Raw genomic sequence first — 13,717 nt, 5'->3', positions numbered from 1 at the left:
ACACTGGTTTGTGGTTTGGTTAGCCGTACATGACAGATTGCTCACTAAAGCAAGGATGAGACACCTTCATATTCCAGTTGCAGATGAAATATGTTGCCTCTGTGACAAACAAGCTATGGAGACTTTCATGCACTTATTTGCAGATTGTGATTGGATAAGGAATGTGCGAGAAGGTATCCAACAATGGACATGAATCACCATAAGAAAAGGATAAGTTCATGCTGTTCTTGAAGAGATTAAGAGGAGGCAATGGAAACAATTCCAAAAAGGAACTAATAGCAGCAATTTGGGAAGCAGTGATATACCATGTATGGAGAGCAAGGAATTAGAAAATCTTTAGAGGAACAATTGTAAATACTGAGATAGTGCTGGTACAAATTAAAAGAGAGACCATAGATAGACTAGAAAGATTTCAGAACTCTAGGAAAGCCAAATACTGCCTTAGTTTAATGCACATAATACATTGTAATTAGAAGTTACTTGATTGTCGGAGGCCTATCCTTCCTGGATGAGGAAAATGGGTGCTCTTTAGGTGTACTGTTTTGTGAGTTAATGGTATGATTTATAATTTTACCAAAAAATAAAATAAAATATTAAAGGCAAGATTCTTTCGTGGATCAATATGCCTAGTAAATTGGATAGCAATAATATACATTGGCGAAATAATAATTACTTGATGCAATTCATGTCTCTATTTAAAGATTGATGATACACATTTATGAGAGCTTATGAGTTTTTATGTGTAAACCCGGCCGATGAATTTTATATCCCATACGTGAAATAAGTTAAGCGGAAGTCTAAAGAAAATTAATAATCAATAAATTAAGTTGTCAATAATTTAATTTAATTGATTAGTATCTAAATCTTAACATGAGAAGTTAAATAAGATTTAATAGATAAATTTCAAAATTGAATAAAGAGTGCAATTACGAGCTTTTAGTGGAATAATTCGTAATTTATTTTGGCGAAGGGAAGTGTTGTAAAATTTATGCCAACACTTAGGGAGTAGGTGTCTTTTTGGGGAAATTTTGAGGGGAAGATTTTGGAGGGAAGTGTTGTAAAATTTCTTTATCTTCCTTTAATTATATTCTAGTGACTAGTGATAAAAAAATAATTTAACACAGAGATAAAAAGATGTAGAGAAAATTTGTCAACATTAGTTGTAAATGTCGCCGTATTTTTCACATTTTGTATCATAGGCCCTTGTTTTTATAATATTTTTGTTATAAAGATAAATTTTTCACTATATCATTCGTTAACTCGAACCTCTAACCTACTGTTTAGTGGCAAATATAATCTACCATGAGATAATGTCCGGAAGTAAGTGTTCATATAAAGGGATTCATAGAGTATATCATACCTAGCATTTCAACTTGTGACCTAAGACTATTTCTGAACCCTCGTTAATATTTCATTAGAATGTTTTCTTATGTTAAGGAATTTAACCAATTCTATGTAATAAAAAATTTATTTATATCCTTTTTATGCAATTAATTTCCCCACAAAGTTAATATATTCCATTTAAACCCTTGAACCCCTTTAGCTCCGCCACTACAGTCTACAGTATTATAGGATAGACATCACTCTCCATCTGCCCCATTATATTGGACATATTCAGCATACTACGCTGACGACAACCAAATTGGTAAGTTGAGGATGCAACTTGTAATTTACAAAGTATTGCATAATTGATATATGACTATATGTCATTATAGTAATATAATACTCCAGGCTGCCATTCAAAAAGAATTTATGCAATAATTTCAGTAATTGCTAGTTACAAGTTAGTCGCCACGTTTGACAACTCATTTTCTAATTTGCCAATTAATAATATATAGTCGGCTCTGTTTGATAAAGATTACTACGTCCTCCGTTTTAATTTATGTGATATTATTATTTTTTAAATTGTTTAAAAAATAATGACATATTTTTATATCTGAAAAACACTTCAACTTTAAATCTTTTCAACTTTAAATCTTTTACCCCGATAAAAAAATTTATAGTCACACAAATATTTAAAAATTATAAAATTCAAAAGTATTCTTTTCTTACTTAATTTTATTTCATAGTAAATTATGTCACACAAATTAAAGCGATTATCTGACACCATTGATAGATGATGGACCTTCCACATTTAATTGCATCTCCAATATCTAGAGGGTATACCATTAATGTCAGCACCTCATTCATGTTCCTTAAGGAGGAGCATCAATCTTTAATTTCTGTTTTCAGTAAGTGGGTACATAGTGTATTATTCTATTATTTTTTTTGCTATATTGGAAAATAGTAAATAGGAATATTAAAATCTTTAAGCTATATTGCTAAGATCAATCAAGAGCAAAAACTCCATTTCCTTGATCGCATTTTCTCATACAAACAGATCTTTATGTCTATGATTTTCATTTTATCAAAAATAAAAAATTTCACATTTGTTTGTCTCTACTGACGTGTGTAATATTCGCCTTGTTGGTTCTCAGTAAATATTTATCTTCAATAATCGCCCAAAGAGGGTGATACAGTATGTCCTTTCTGTGCCTATAAATAAAGGACATTTTCTTCTCGTTCCATCCAAGCGTTTGCTTTCAATCCTTTATCCATTGATCCATTCCACACTCTGTCATAGAAAAAATTTCCAATGAACTTGCAGCTACTCTACTCGCTTATCATCTTTTGTGCGAGTAGATTTCTATACAGTTTTGTTTTTATCTTTCACAATTTATTTAGTTTTCATCCTTATCAAGAATTCATTTCATTCCGAAAATACAGTAACATACTTCCTAAATCGCCGTTGCTTTTAAAAGAGTTTTCAAGAAGGTTATGATTATCGGGGATACTTCAATCAACTTACTTAATATAATATATTTGTTTACCCGAAAAACGGATAGAGTTAAATTTATACGTAGTTCTAAGGGTATGTGGTATAACTTGACACAAATCGTAAGAATGAATAGAAATATCGAGTGTTGACCGTAGAGAATAAAAAATAAGCAAAGATGGAAAGAAGATGATTTATGGATTAAACAAAATGAATTAATCTATGAAGCTAAAAAGAAACTCTTCAATATGGGAGTGTATAATATCTCAGTTACAATGTATGCCAAACTTGATTTCTTACAGAAATAATAACCATGCCCTTTATAGTGGGGGATCCTACTTTAGATATAATTAAAAATACATAGTGAGAGACCCATGATAAATCAGTTTTTTCATAATTCCTGCCAAGATTCTCTCCTCTAGTGCGGTTGCAACGACTCTTGTCTATGAGCTCGATATCGACTCGAACTCTCGATCTTGACTCGAGCTCGATTCTGATTCGGAGCCTTGTATTAATTCGGGGACAGTGTTGGTCGGTCTCTGCCTCATAAGCTCGATAACTTCACTTCGCATTATAGTTCGATTTTGGTTCGAGTTCGATAATGATATCGAGCTCGACATGAATCGGTCCCTAGGGCTCGAAGTTTGTTGACCTGACTTCGGACCTCAACCTGATATTATGAAGATGCTCTTCGATCCAATGCATTACCATTTCGACCAGTTCGTACGAAGGACTAACCGATTTTGACCGTATACAGATAGTCCTCTCGTTTCTCGGGAAGGATGTAGCGAGAAACGACATGATTTTTTAACGGTACGATTAGATATATACTGATGTTTGCATCGAGTCCGATCATGACGTGCGTGATAGCTGTCCCATCGGTTCAGTTTACCGAGGTATTTAATGCGTGTCAGACGATGGTCGGCCATTATCAAAATTGAACTGCCATTGCTCAACCTATGAATAACCCTTTTTTCACTTTTAATCACTTTTACATCTCCAAACTCTAAATTTTCTAACTTCTTTCTCGCACCTTCTGAATTCATCTGCAAGTCTGTAAAATTTTCCTTCTGCATTTTCTACTGCAAAATCTTTCTTTAACATACCATATCTTTGTTATCTCCTTCTATTTTCGATCTTTAAATTCAAAAATGGCAAAAATATCAAAAACTATTCCTCAGAAAGAAAAAGCTTCTTCTTCACAGCCTACCGCCGATAAAACACTGGTGGAGCCACGACTTGAGGAGTGCATTCCTGTGGCGTGTGTTCTTACCTCTGATTTTAAAGTCGACAAAGGCTCGTCGGTTCCCGACCGATGTGAGCCAGTATCGAGGTATATGTATTCGATAACCGAGGGGAACCTCGAATAGCTAAAGAAAGATTGCAATTGGGAGAACAAAGAAATAGTAATCCCGTCTTCTGAAGAAGATATCACCACTTACGTGAAAGGGTTTTTAAATGTGTATACTTACCCTTTCACATTAGGTCCCCTCGACCCTGTTATTATTGATTTATGCCGTCAATACCAGATAATCCTAGGCCAGATTCATCCTTCTTTTTGGCGGATCATTATTTTGATCCGTTACTTCATGAACAAAATCGAGGGGATGCCTTCCACCCTCGACCATCTCATTCGATTGTACTGCCCTCGCCTCATTCGATGCGGGTTAATAAAACTTCAGCGCTGGGCTACCAAGGTTCTGTTCTCGAGCATAGACGAGGACAGGGATCGAGGTTGGATGGGCAGGTTCGTTCGAGTGAAGACTTCGAACCTGATTCCGACTGAAAATATGCCATTTCCCGAGGAGTGGAACATGAAGCGTAAGTGTATTTCTGCTGTTATCTCCTACTATTTTGCCCCTTTATTTCTTTTCTCATTGATATCCCCTTTTTGTGATGCAGCGATTCCTTGGATGCCCGGTGCAGTTCCCGACCTCAAGAACTAGGTACGGGATCTAGCTTCGACCTCCACATATGCCGAGCGCTCATGGCGTGATTTGTCAAAGGGACAATGGGAGGCCAAAAATCATGGTAAGCCTCTTTCTCGTATCTTTGGTAGTTCGAACGAGATGCTTTCCATATACTTAAATCAATTTTCCTGTAGGTATGGGCAAAGATGCGATTTTGAGGCCCCCGCCCGGCGAGGAAGAGGCTTCGATCTCTGTTCCAAAATCGGTGAAGGATAATAAGAGAAAAATGGCCTCTGCTTCCTAAGATCCAAAACCGAAGATGAGGATGACTCGTAAGCCGAGGAAAAATACCATCCCTTTAACCATGGAATCAGTCCTGTGTCTAAGGGATGAAGACGAGGAAGAAAAAGAAAATGATGCGTCCATGCTGGGGCACGCCTTGTTTAGATCCTTATAATCTACACACATTCTAAGTTTGTTCCCTTTGTTAGGGACTACAACTACATTGGCTAACCATTTGGGGTATTTCACCTCCCGAATGGATCCTATTTTAAGAAGTTTAGTTACCTCATCCTTTATGAATGCGTGCTTTACCTCGGACTGGGGTCTTCTCTTTTGCTTCACCAATTTGAACATAGGGTCCAGGCTTAGCCGATGCGTCGTTATATCCGGTGGGATCCCTGTTATATCTAAATGGGACCAAGCAAAACAATCTATGTTATCGATAAGAAATTAAATAAGCCTTTTCCTGAGTTCGGGGGTTAATCCCGTTCCCAGGTATACCTTTTGTTCAGGCCAATGATCGATTAGTATGACTTGTGCTAGTTCTTCAATCGTTGATTGGGTAGCATCGGAATCATCGGGGACCATAAAGGATCGAGGGATCCTTTGATCATCATTTTCGTCAATCTTCTGATTTTCTAGATGGGTTGAAGCTGATGTTTGTGATTGCTATTTGGCATCTTGTTCCCCTTTTGATTCTGACCCCTTTATTCACGAAGGTGGGGATATCGGAATTGCTTCTTCGACGGCAAACATTTCTCTCGCGTCCGGTTGTTCTCCGTACACTATTTTGACTCTCTCCGATGTTAGGAATTTAAGAACCTGGTGGAGGGTCGAAGGCATAGCTCTCATATTGTGGATCCACGGCCTTCTAAAAAGGGCGTTGTACCTCATGTCGCCTTCGATTAAGTGAAAATTTATTTCCTGGATGGTCCCGGCCACGTTTATCTGCAGAATAATCTCACCTTTGGTGGTTTCACATGCCATATTGAATCCATTTAGAACCAGGGTTGCGGGTACGATCTGGTCCTGTAGACCGAGCTGTTCTACAACCTTCGATCTAATAATGTTGGCCGAGCTACCTGGATCAATTAAAACACGCTTAACTTTAGTTTTATTCATAAGTACGAATATTACCAGTGCATCGTTGTGAGGTTGCATGACTCCTTCTGCATCTTCATCATTAAAGGACAAGTTTCCTATGGGTGCGTAATCCTAAGTTCGAGGTCGTTTTTCTCTCATAACCGATGTCTTAGTGTGTTTAAGCACCGGACCCTGAGGGGTATCGACGCCATCGATGATCATGAGGATGATGTGTTGTGGTTCTTCCTATTCATTTTTTTTTACTGAAATCCCTGTTTTTGAAATGGTTTTTGGCTTTGTCGCTTAAAAATTCTCGAAGGTGCCATTTATTGAAAAACCAGGCTACCTCCTCTCTTAGTTTCCTGCAATCTTCCGTTCTGTGGCCATGGGAGCCATGATATTCGGACATTTGATTGGGGTTCCTCTGGGAAGGATCGGTCTGCATGGTTCGAAGCCATTTAGCATCTTTGATGCGTCTGATAGCTGACACGATGGCGGATGTATCGATACTGAAGTTATACTCTGATAATCATGGTGCTTCCTTAGGTCCGGTAGGCCTGTCGAACCCGATTTTGTTCATCGGCCCCCGAGACCCTTGACCTCGATCACTCCTTTTATTGCCTTTTTCGAGGTTACGTATCGATTCGTTGATCTTGTGGTTTCCACTATATGGTCGGTATCGGTCCCTGATCGGACCTTGTTCTCGAGTGATGTCCCTTCTAGATGCGGGTTCAGAACCCAACTGATCATCTTCGACTGGTACCGATTATGCACGTCGGCCCAAGTAATAGTTGGGTACTCGATCAGGTTATGCTTTAACCACCGTGAAGCCGTTGAACTTCGTTCGTTCAAACCTTGAGTGAAATCCTGAACAGCCAAATCGTCTGTGACTCGTGGCAGATCTATTCGTTCCATTTGAAAACGAAATACAAACTCCCTTAGCATCTCTTTATCCTTTTGTCTTACCTTCAATAAGTCCGACTTCCTGGTCTCGACCTTTATGGCCCCGGCGTGCGCTTTTATGAAAGAATCTACAAGCATAGCAAAAGAATCGATAGAATTAGATGGTAAATTATGATACCATATCATTGCTTCCTTTGACAGGGTTTCACCGAATTTCTTTAATAATACGGATTCGATTTCATCGTCCTCTAGGTCGTTCCCTTTAATGGCACATGTGTAAGAGGTGACTTGTTCGTTGGGGTCGGTAGTTCTGTTATATTTAGGAATCTCGGGCATGAGGAATTTCTTTGGGATCAGTTTAGGAGCCGCGCTTGGAGGGAAAGGCTTTTGTACTATTTTTTGGAATCTAAGCCCTTCAATATTGGTGGTGCCCCCGGGATCTGATCAACCCTAGATTATATGTTTCCACCTTTTTATCGTTTGCCTCGATTCTCCTTTCTCCTGACTCTATTCGTTTGGTCAGTTCTTCGAACATCTTAGTAATTTCGGGATTAGTCCCCGATTCTTGCTCATTTGACCTTACTATAGCTGGCTCCGTTCTGTGGGTGATTTCTCGGGGTGAACTGGGCTTCGGTTTGCTCGGTACCTGGGTTTGACTCTACAACTGAGTTATCACGACCTGTTAAGCTTGCAATATTTCGAAAATCATACGCAAGCTGATTCCGTTTTTCTCAACGTTTTAGGTATATCGAGGTGCAGATCGAGTACCACCATGAATGTTATTTTCAGGCTCAGAACGTTTGTTTTCCTCAATAGCCATATGCGAATTAATGTCTAATGGTAATTTGACTTGGGCCCCAATGGCATCGACAAGCGACCTTTCAGCCCTGGTTGTCAAGTTGTTGTTTTCTCCTTAAAGGCCAACTTCGTTGTCGATAGGTAATGCTATTAATTCAGAGTTCATTGTTGCTAATTTGGAATCAAAGACACTTTCAACAACAAGTGTAAGAGGGTGTATTTAGCATATTCGTACCAAATAACCACTGTTATCCTTAGCCCCACGGTGGGCGCCAAACCATTTATCCGAAAAATGGATAGAGTTAAATTTGTACGTAGTTCTAAGGGTATGTGGTATAACTTGACACAAATCGTAAGAATGAATAGAAATATCGAGTGTTGACTGTAGAGAATGAAAAATAAGCAAAGATGGAAAGAAGATGATTTATGGATTAAGCAAGATGAATCAATCTATGAAGCTAAAAAGGATAACTCTTCAATATGGGAGTGTATAATATCTCAGTTACAATGTATGCCAAACTTGATTTCTTATAGAAATAATAACCATGCCTTTTATAGTGGGGGGATCCTACTTTAGATATAATTAAAAATACATAGTGGGAGACTCATGATAAATCAGTATTTCCATAATTCCTGCCAGGATTCTCTCCTCTAGTGCGGTTGCAACGGCTCTTGTCTATGAGCTCGATATTGGCTCGAGCTCGATATCGACTCGAACTCTCGATCTTGACTCGAGCTCGATTCTGATTCGGAGCCTTGTATTGATTCGGGGACAGTGTTGGTCAGTCTCTGCCTCATAAGCTCGATAACTTCACTTCTCATCATAATTCAATTTGGGTTCGAGCTCGATAATGATATCGAGCTTGACAGTCATTGGTCCCTAGGGCTCGAAACTTGATGACCTGATTTCAGACCTCAACCTGATATTATGAAGATGCTCTTCGATCCAATGCATTACCATTTCGATCAGTTCGTACGAAGGACTAACCAATTTTGACCGTATACAATACTCTTTGCACAAAATAAAGCATCTGAAAATGGAAGAGCTTCATTCTACTTATTGTTTATATATTTATTGTTGTATATTTGACAAATTAAAGTATCTGAAAATGGAAGAGTTTCATTCTACTTATTGCTTATACGGGAGGTATTGATTAACAAAAATTGTTTATTGTTGTATATGTAGCTTGCTTTTACAACTAAGCGTCCGAATCCTATCAAACTAACTTCAAATGATATCAAATTTTGTAGACAAGTTCTAAATAGCATAACGGACCTATTTCAAGTCCCAAAACCAAATTTCGAACCCGATAGCCAAAAGTCTACCTACGGTCAAACTTCTAAACTTTAAATTGCTAATTTTCGGTAAAATACTACAAACTAACCTATGGACTTCCGAATTCGATTTCGGGCATACACCAAGTCCAAAATCACGATACGAAGCTACCAGAGCCATCAAAACACCGTTTCGGGGTCATTTTCACAAAAATTAAAGTTTGGTCAACATAATCAACTTAGGCTTCCAAGCCAAGAACCAAAGGGTCTAAATCAACCCAAAAACTCCCGGAATGAAACTAACCAACCCCGCAAGTTATAAAAGCAAAATTATACATGTGAGAAGCATAAAAAAGGAAAATGGGGCGCAAATACACAAAACGACCGGTCGAGTCGTTACATGAACCTCCATTATCATTACACTAAAATATTTTCTTATGTCAAGGAATTTAACCATTTCTATATAATAAGAGTTTTATTTATATCCTTTTTGTGCAATTAATTTTCCCACAAAGTTAATTCCATTTAAAGCCTTGAACCCCTTTAGCTTCGCCACTGCCATTAGGACAGACATCATCGCCATCTGCCCCATTATATATTGGTCATATTCAACATACTACGCTGACGACAACCAAATTGGTAAGCTGAGGATGCAACTTGTAATTTACAAAGTGAGTATTTCATAATTGATATATGACTATATGTCATTATAGTAATAGTCCAGGCTGCCATTCAAAATGAATTTATGCAATAATTTCAATAATTGCAAGTTACAAGTTAGTCGCCAAGTTTGACAACTCATTTTCTAATTTGCCAAGTAATAATATATATATCCGGCTCTGTTTGATAAAGACTACACTACTAGAAATTCGGCAAAAACCGACCAAGGTCGATCGACCAACTTTGGTTGGTAAAAAAACCGACCAAAAAACCGACCAAAGTTGGTCGGTTTTTCAATATTTTTATTATTATTATTATTTTTTTTTTTTAACCAAACCGACCAACTTTGGTCGGTTTTTCTTTGGCGCAAAAATGCGGGAAACTATTTTTGAGTCCCGCGAAATTTATGTTTCAAGAAACCGACCAACTTTGATCGGTTTTTCAATTAATATAAATAAAAATTAATATTAAAAAAATCGACCAACTTTAGTCGGTAATTTTACTTTTTAATAAAACCGACAAACTTTGGTCGGTTATTTTCGTGCGAAAATACGATTAAAGAGTATAAATCAAATAAAAGACAGTCTTAAAACAAAATGTACAAATGGTCTAGTGGTAGAATAGTATTCTGCTACAGTACAGGCCCCGGTTCGATTCCCAGATGGTGAATTTTTTTTTTACATAATTAAAATACCGACTAACTTTGGTCGGTTTTTTTTGCAATATTTTTTTTTTGAATTTAATTGACCGACCAAAGTTGGTCGGTAATTTCCGACCAACTTTGGTCGGTATTCCTTTCCGACCACAAAAATACCGTCCACACGTAAATGGTCGCGTTTTGGTCGGTTTTTTGCCATTACCGACCAACGTTGGTCGATTTTTTTGATCGGTTTTTACCGAATTTTTAGTAGTGCTAGTACATCCTCCGTTTCAGTTTATGTGATATTATTATTTTTTAAATTGTTTAAAAAATAATTACATATTTTTATAGTTGAAAACACTTCAACTTTGAATTTTTTACGCTGATGAGAAATTTTATAGCGTCACAAATGTTTAGAAGTTACAAATTTCTAAAATTTTCTCTTCTTTCTTGATTTTTATTTCATAGTAAATTTGGTCACATAAATTAAAGCGATTATCTAATACCATTGATAGATGATGGATCTGCCAGATTTTAATTGCATGTGCAATATCTCGAGGGTATACCATTAATGTCAGCACCTCATTCATGTTCCTTAAGGAGGAGCAGCAATCTTTATTTTCTGTTTTCAATAAGTGGGTATACGTTGTGTATTATTCTATTATTTTTTTTGCTATATTGGAAAATAGTAAATAGGAATATAAAATCTTTAAGCCACATTGCTAAGATCAGTCAAGAGCAAAAACTTCATTTCCTCGATCGCATTTTCTCACACAAACAGATCTCGATGTCTATTTTTTGTCACTTTGTGCGTGTAATATTCGGCTTGTTGGTTCCTAGTAAATATTTATTTTCAATAATCGCCCTAAGAGGGTGATACTGTATGTCCTTTCTATGCCTATAAATAAAGGACATTTTCTAATCTCGTTCTCAAGCTTTTGCTTTCAATCTGACCTTTATCCATTCCACACTATCATACAAAAAATTTCCAATGAAGTTGCAGCTACTCTACTCGCTTATCATCTTTTGTGTGAGTAGGTTTCTATATAGTTTTGTCTTTATCTTTCACAATTTATTTAATTTTCATCCTTATCAAAAAGTCATTTCATTTAGAAAATACAGTATCATACTTCCTAAATCGCAATTGCTTTTAAAATAGTTTTCAAGAAGGTTATGATTATCGTGGAATACTTCAATCAACTTACTTAATATACTCTTTGGTAAATTTAAGTATCTGAAAATGGAAGAGCTTCATTCTACTTATTGTTTATATATTTATTGTTGTATATTTGACAAATTAAAGTATCTGAAAATGGAAGAGCTTCATTCTACTTATTGCTTATATATATAGGAGATATTGATTAACAAAAGTTGTTTATTGTTGTATATGTAGCTTGCTTTTGTGACAAGTACTTACGCAGTAATATCTCCAGAGATTTATTGGAAAGTAAAATTGCCCAACACTCAAATCCCCAAAGTCATCAAAGATTTCCTTTCCCAATCAGGTTTGTCTACAACTCCAGGGATGTTTTCCTTGTTGAGAGAAAACACGGCATTTCTATCACTTCATTATTTGTGTCCTTTGACTTATCTTCCTAATATGTCTTTATGCATATAGTTACTTAATTATATCTATATCATTATTAGGTGTGGTTAAGCTGCTATAACTATGGTCAAAAGTTTTTTAAGCAAACAAACATAAAAGTATCTCTGTGTGGACTTATTTAATTAACTTATTTGCAACTTTATGTTTAAAACAGGACAATATTACTCCTCGATTATTAAACTTAACTGCACTTTCTCAACTTTGACACAGAACATTGACTTCATTAAAGTTTGTAGATTTAATCCAATTTGAAACAGCCCGAACAAACTTACCTATATTGTTAATTTAAGCAACCATTCATATGATGCATGATGTTTCCAAGTGGACATGTTAATGTTTTTAGACCTCATTCTGACAGAAAATAACAATTTTACCGCTTGTCACTTTGGAATATTACTTTATCGATGGTATTAGAGAAAAATGATTGTCATCCAAATAAACCTTGGCTAGATGATTGCCCCAAACTCTTTATCTTAATTTCGTCATTATAAAATTATTTGGAAAGAAATAATTTTCGTTGTGTTGTTACAGAGGGTGACATACGTGAGCTAAAACAAGATAAGACGAACACAAAGGAGAAAGTATACTACGGTTTACACCAGCATGGAATCTTGGTTTATCACGTTGCTACCGAGGATGAGATTCGTGATATAAAGAAGGAAATTCCTAGCATGAATCATGCTACTATCAAGAGTGATGTTCAAGATGATTTCCTTTACAAACCTTACTTCTTAGAAAATGACTTGGCGAAGAGAAAAGTCATCAACTTTCCATCTTTCAAAAACAAAAATGAAGCACCCTTTTTGAGTCGCCAATTTGTGGAATCGATTCCCTTCTCTTTGAAAAAAATTCCAGAAATTCTAAACCATTTCTCAATAGATAGTAGCTCAAAGAATGCTCAAACTATTGAGGAAACAATCAAATTTTGTGAAGAGCTAGAGGTGAAACATAAAGAGAAGAAAAGTTGTGCAACTTCTTTGGAATCTATGGTAGATTTCAGCTTATCCATGCTAGGAACTAATAATATTCTGGCAATTACAACAGAGGTACAAGGGGAAACTCCAATGTTGCAAAAATACACCATTGAAGAAGTTCAACAAATAGGTGATGGGGATAACATGGTATGCCACAAACTTAATTACGCATATGCAGTGCATTTTTGCCATGTTGGTGGACGTACCAAGACATTTTCGGTATCTATGATTGGTGCTGATGGAACAAAGGTTAAAGCAATATCTGTATGCCACAAAGATACATCTCTTTGGAACCCAAGGGGATTGCCTTTTGTAGTGCTTAAAGTTAAGCCTGGAACTACCCCTATTTGTCATTTCCTTCAAGATGATCAAATTGTCTTTATCCCTTCCAAAGAGGCCACTAATTATGCTATCTCATAATTAAACTTAACCCTAAGAGTTTGGTTATTATGCAGTTAAGTAGTATGGGGTGACTACAGAATCATGCTACTTGTTAATTTATTATCTGTGATATATCTTTATAATAATGAAAATGATTCTGGCTTCATGGTCTTTTTTTTTTCGACCTCCAAAGATTTCTGTCATGATCTAAAGCTGTGAGCATATTGCAAAAGTATTAAATTCTAGAATTCCCAATTGATTGACTGTTAAATTTTGGAGACGTCACCAACACATGCAGTGGATCCATGGTGCTATTCTACAGCATTAGCAATTTTTTTCTTTTGTTGCTTGGAAAGATAATTTATTATTCCTATATGAAACTAAATCGTT

The 13,717-nt window shown here is 36.4% G+C and overlaps 1 protein-coding gene across 2 annotated transcripts; it reads left to right on the top strand.

The window, feature by feature from the left end:
- Nucleotides 1–2,552: 2,552 nt before the first annotated feature.
- On the top strand, nt 2,553–13,493 carry LOC104094722 (BURP domain-containing protein 6-like). 2 transcript variants are annotated; one of them, XM_018770276.3, is made up of 3 exons: nt 2,553–2,674; nt 11,760–11,871; nt 12,504–13,493. In XM_018770276.3, the coding sequence occupies exons 1-3, from the start codon at nt 2,636–2,638 to the stop codon at nt 13,364–13,366; spliced, it is 1,014 nt and encodes a 337-aa protein (XP_018625792.1). In that variant the 5' UTR covers nt 2,553–2,635; the 3' UTR covers nt 13,367–13,493. The 2 variants fall into 2 exon arrangements, with proteins under 2 accessions (XP_018625792.1, XP_009598994.1); XM_009600699.4 differs by lacking the exon at nt 2,553–2,674 and adding an exon at nt 11,135–11,396.
- Nucleotides 13,494–13,717: the final 224 nt, after the last annotated feature.

Source organism: Nicotiana tomentosiformis, chromosome 2, assembly GCF_000390325.3.
Source record: "Nicotiana tomentosiformis chromosome 2, ASM39032v3, whole genome shotgun sequence".
Lineage (NCBI taxonomy): Eukaryota > Viridiplantae > Streptophyta > Magnoliopsida > Solanales > Solanaceae > Nicotiana > Nicotiana tomentosiformis.
The sequence above is the reverse complement of the archived record's forward strand: the minus strand, read 5'-3'. Positions and strand labels throughout refer to the sequence as shown.

Coding starts and splice junctions, on each gene's coding strand:
- LOC104094722 (XM_018770276.3), top strand. CDS start 2,636: ATGAACTTGCAGCTACTCTACTCGCTTATCATCTTTTGT. Junction 2,675..11,759: donor ACTCGCTTATCATCTTTTGT/GCGAGTAGATTT, acceptor TTGTATATGTAG/CTTGCTTTTGTGACAAGTAC. Junction 11,872..12,503: donor AGATTTCCTTTCCCAATCAG/GTTTGTCTACAA, acceptor GTGTTGTTACAG/AGGGTGACATACGTGAGCTA.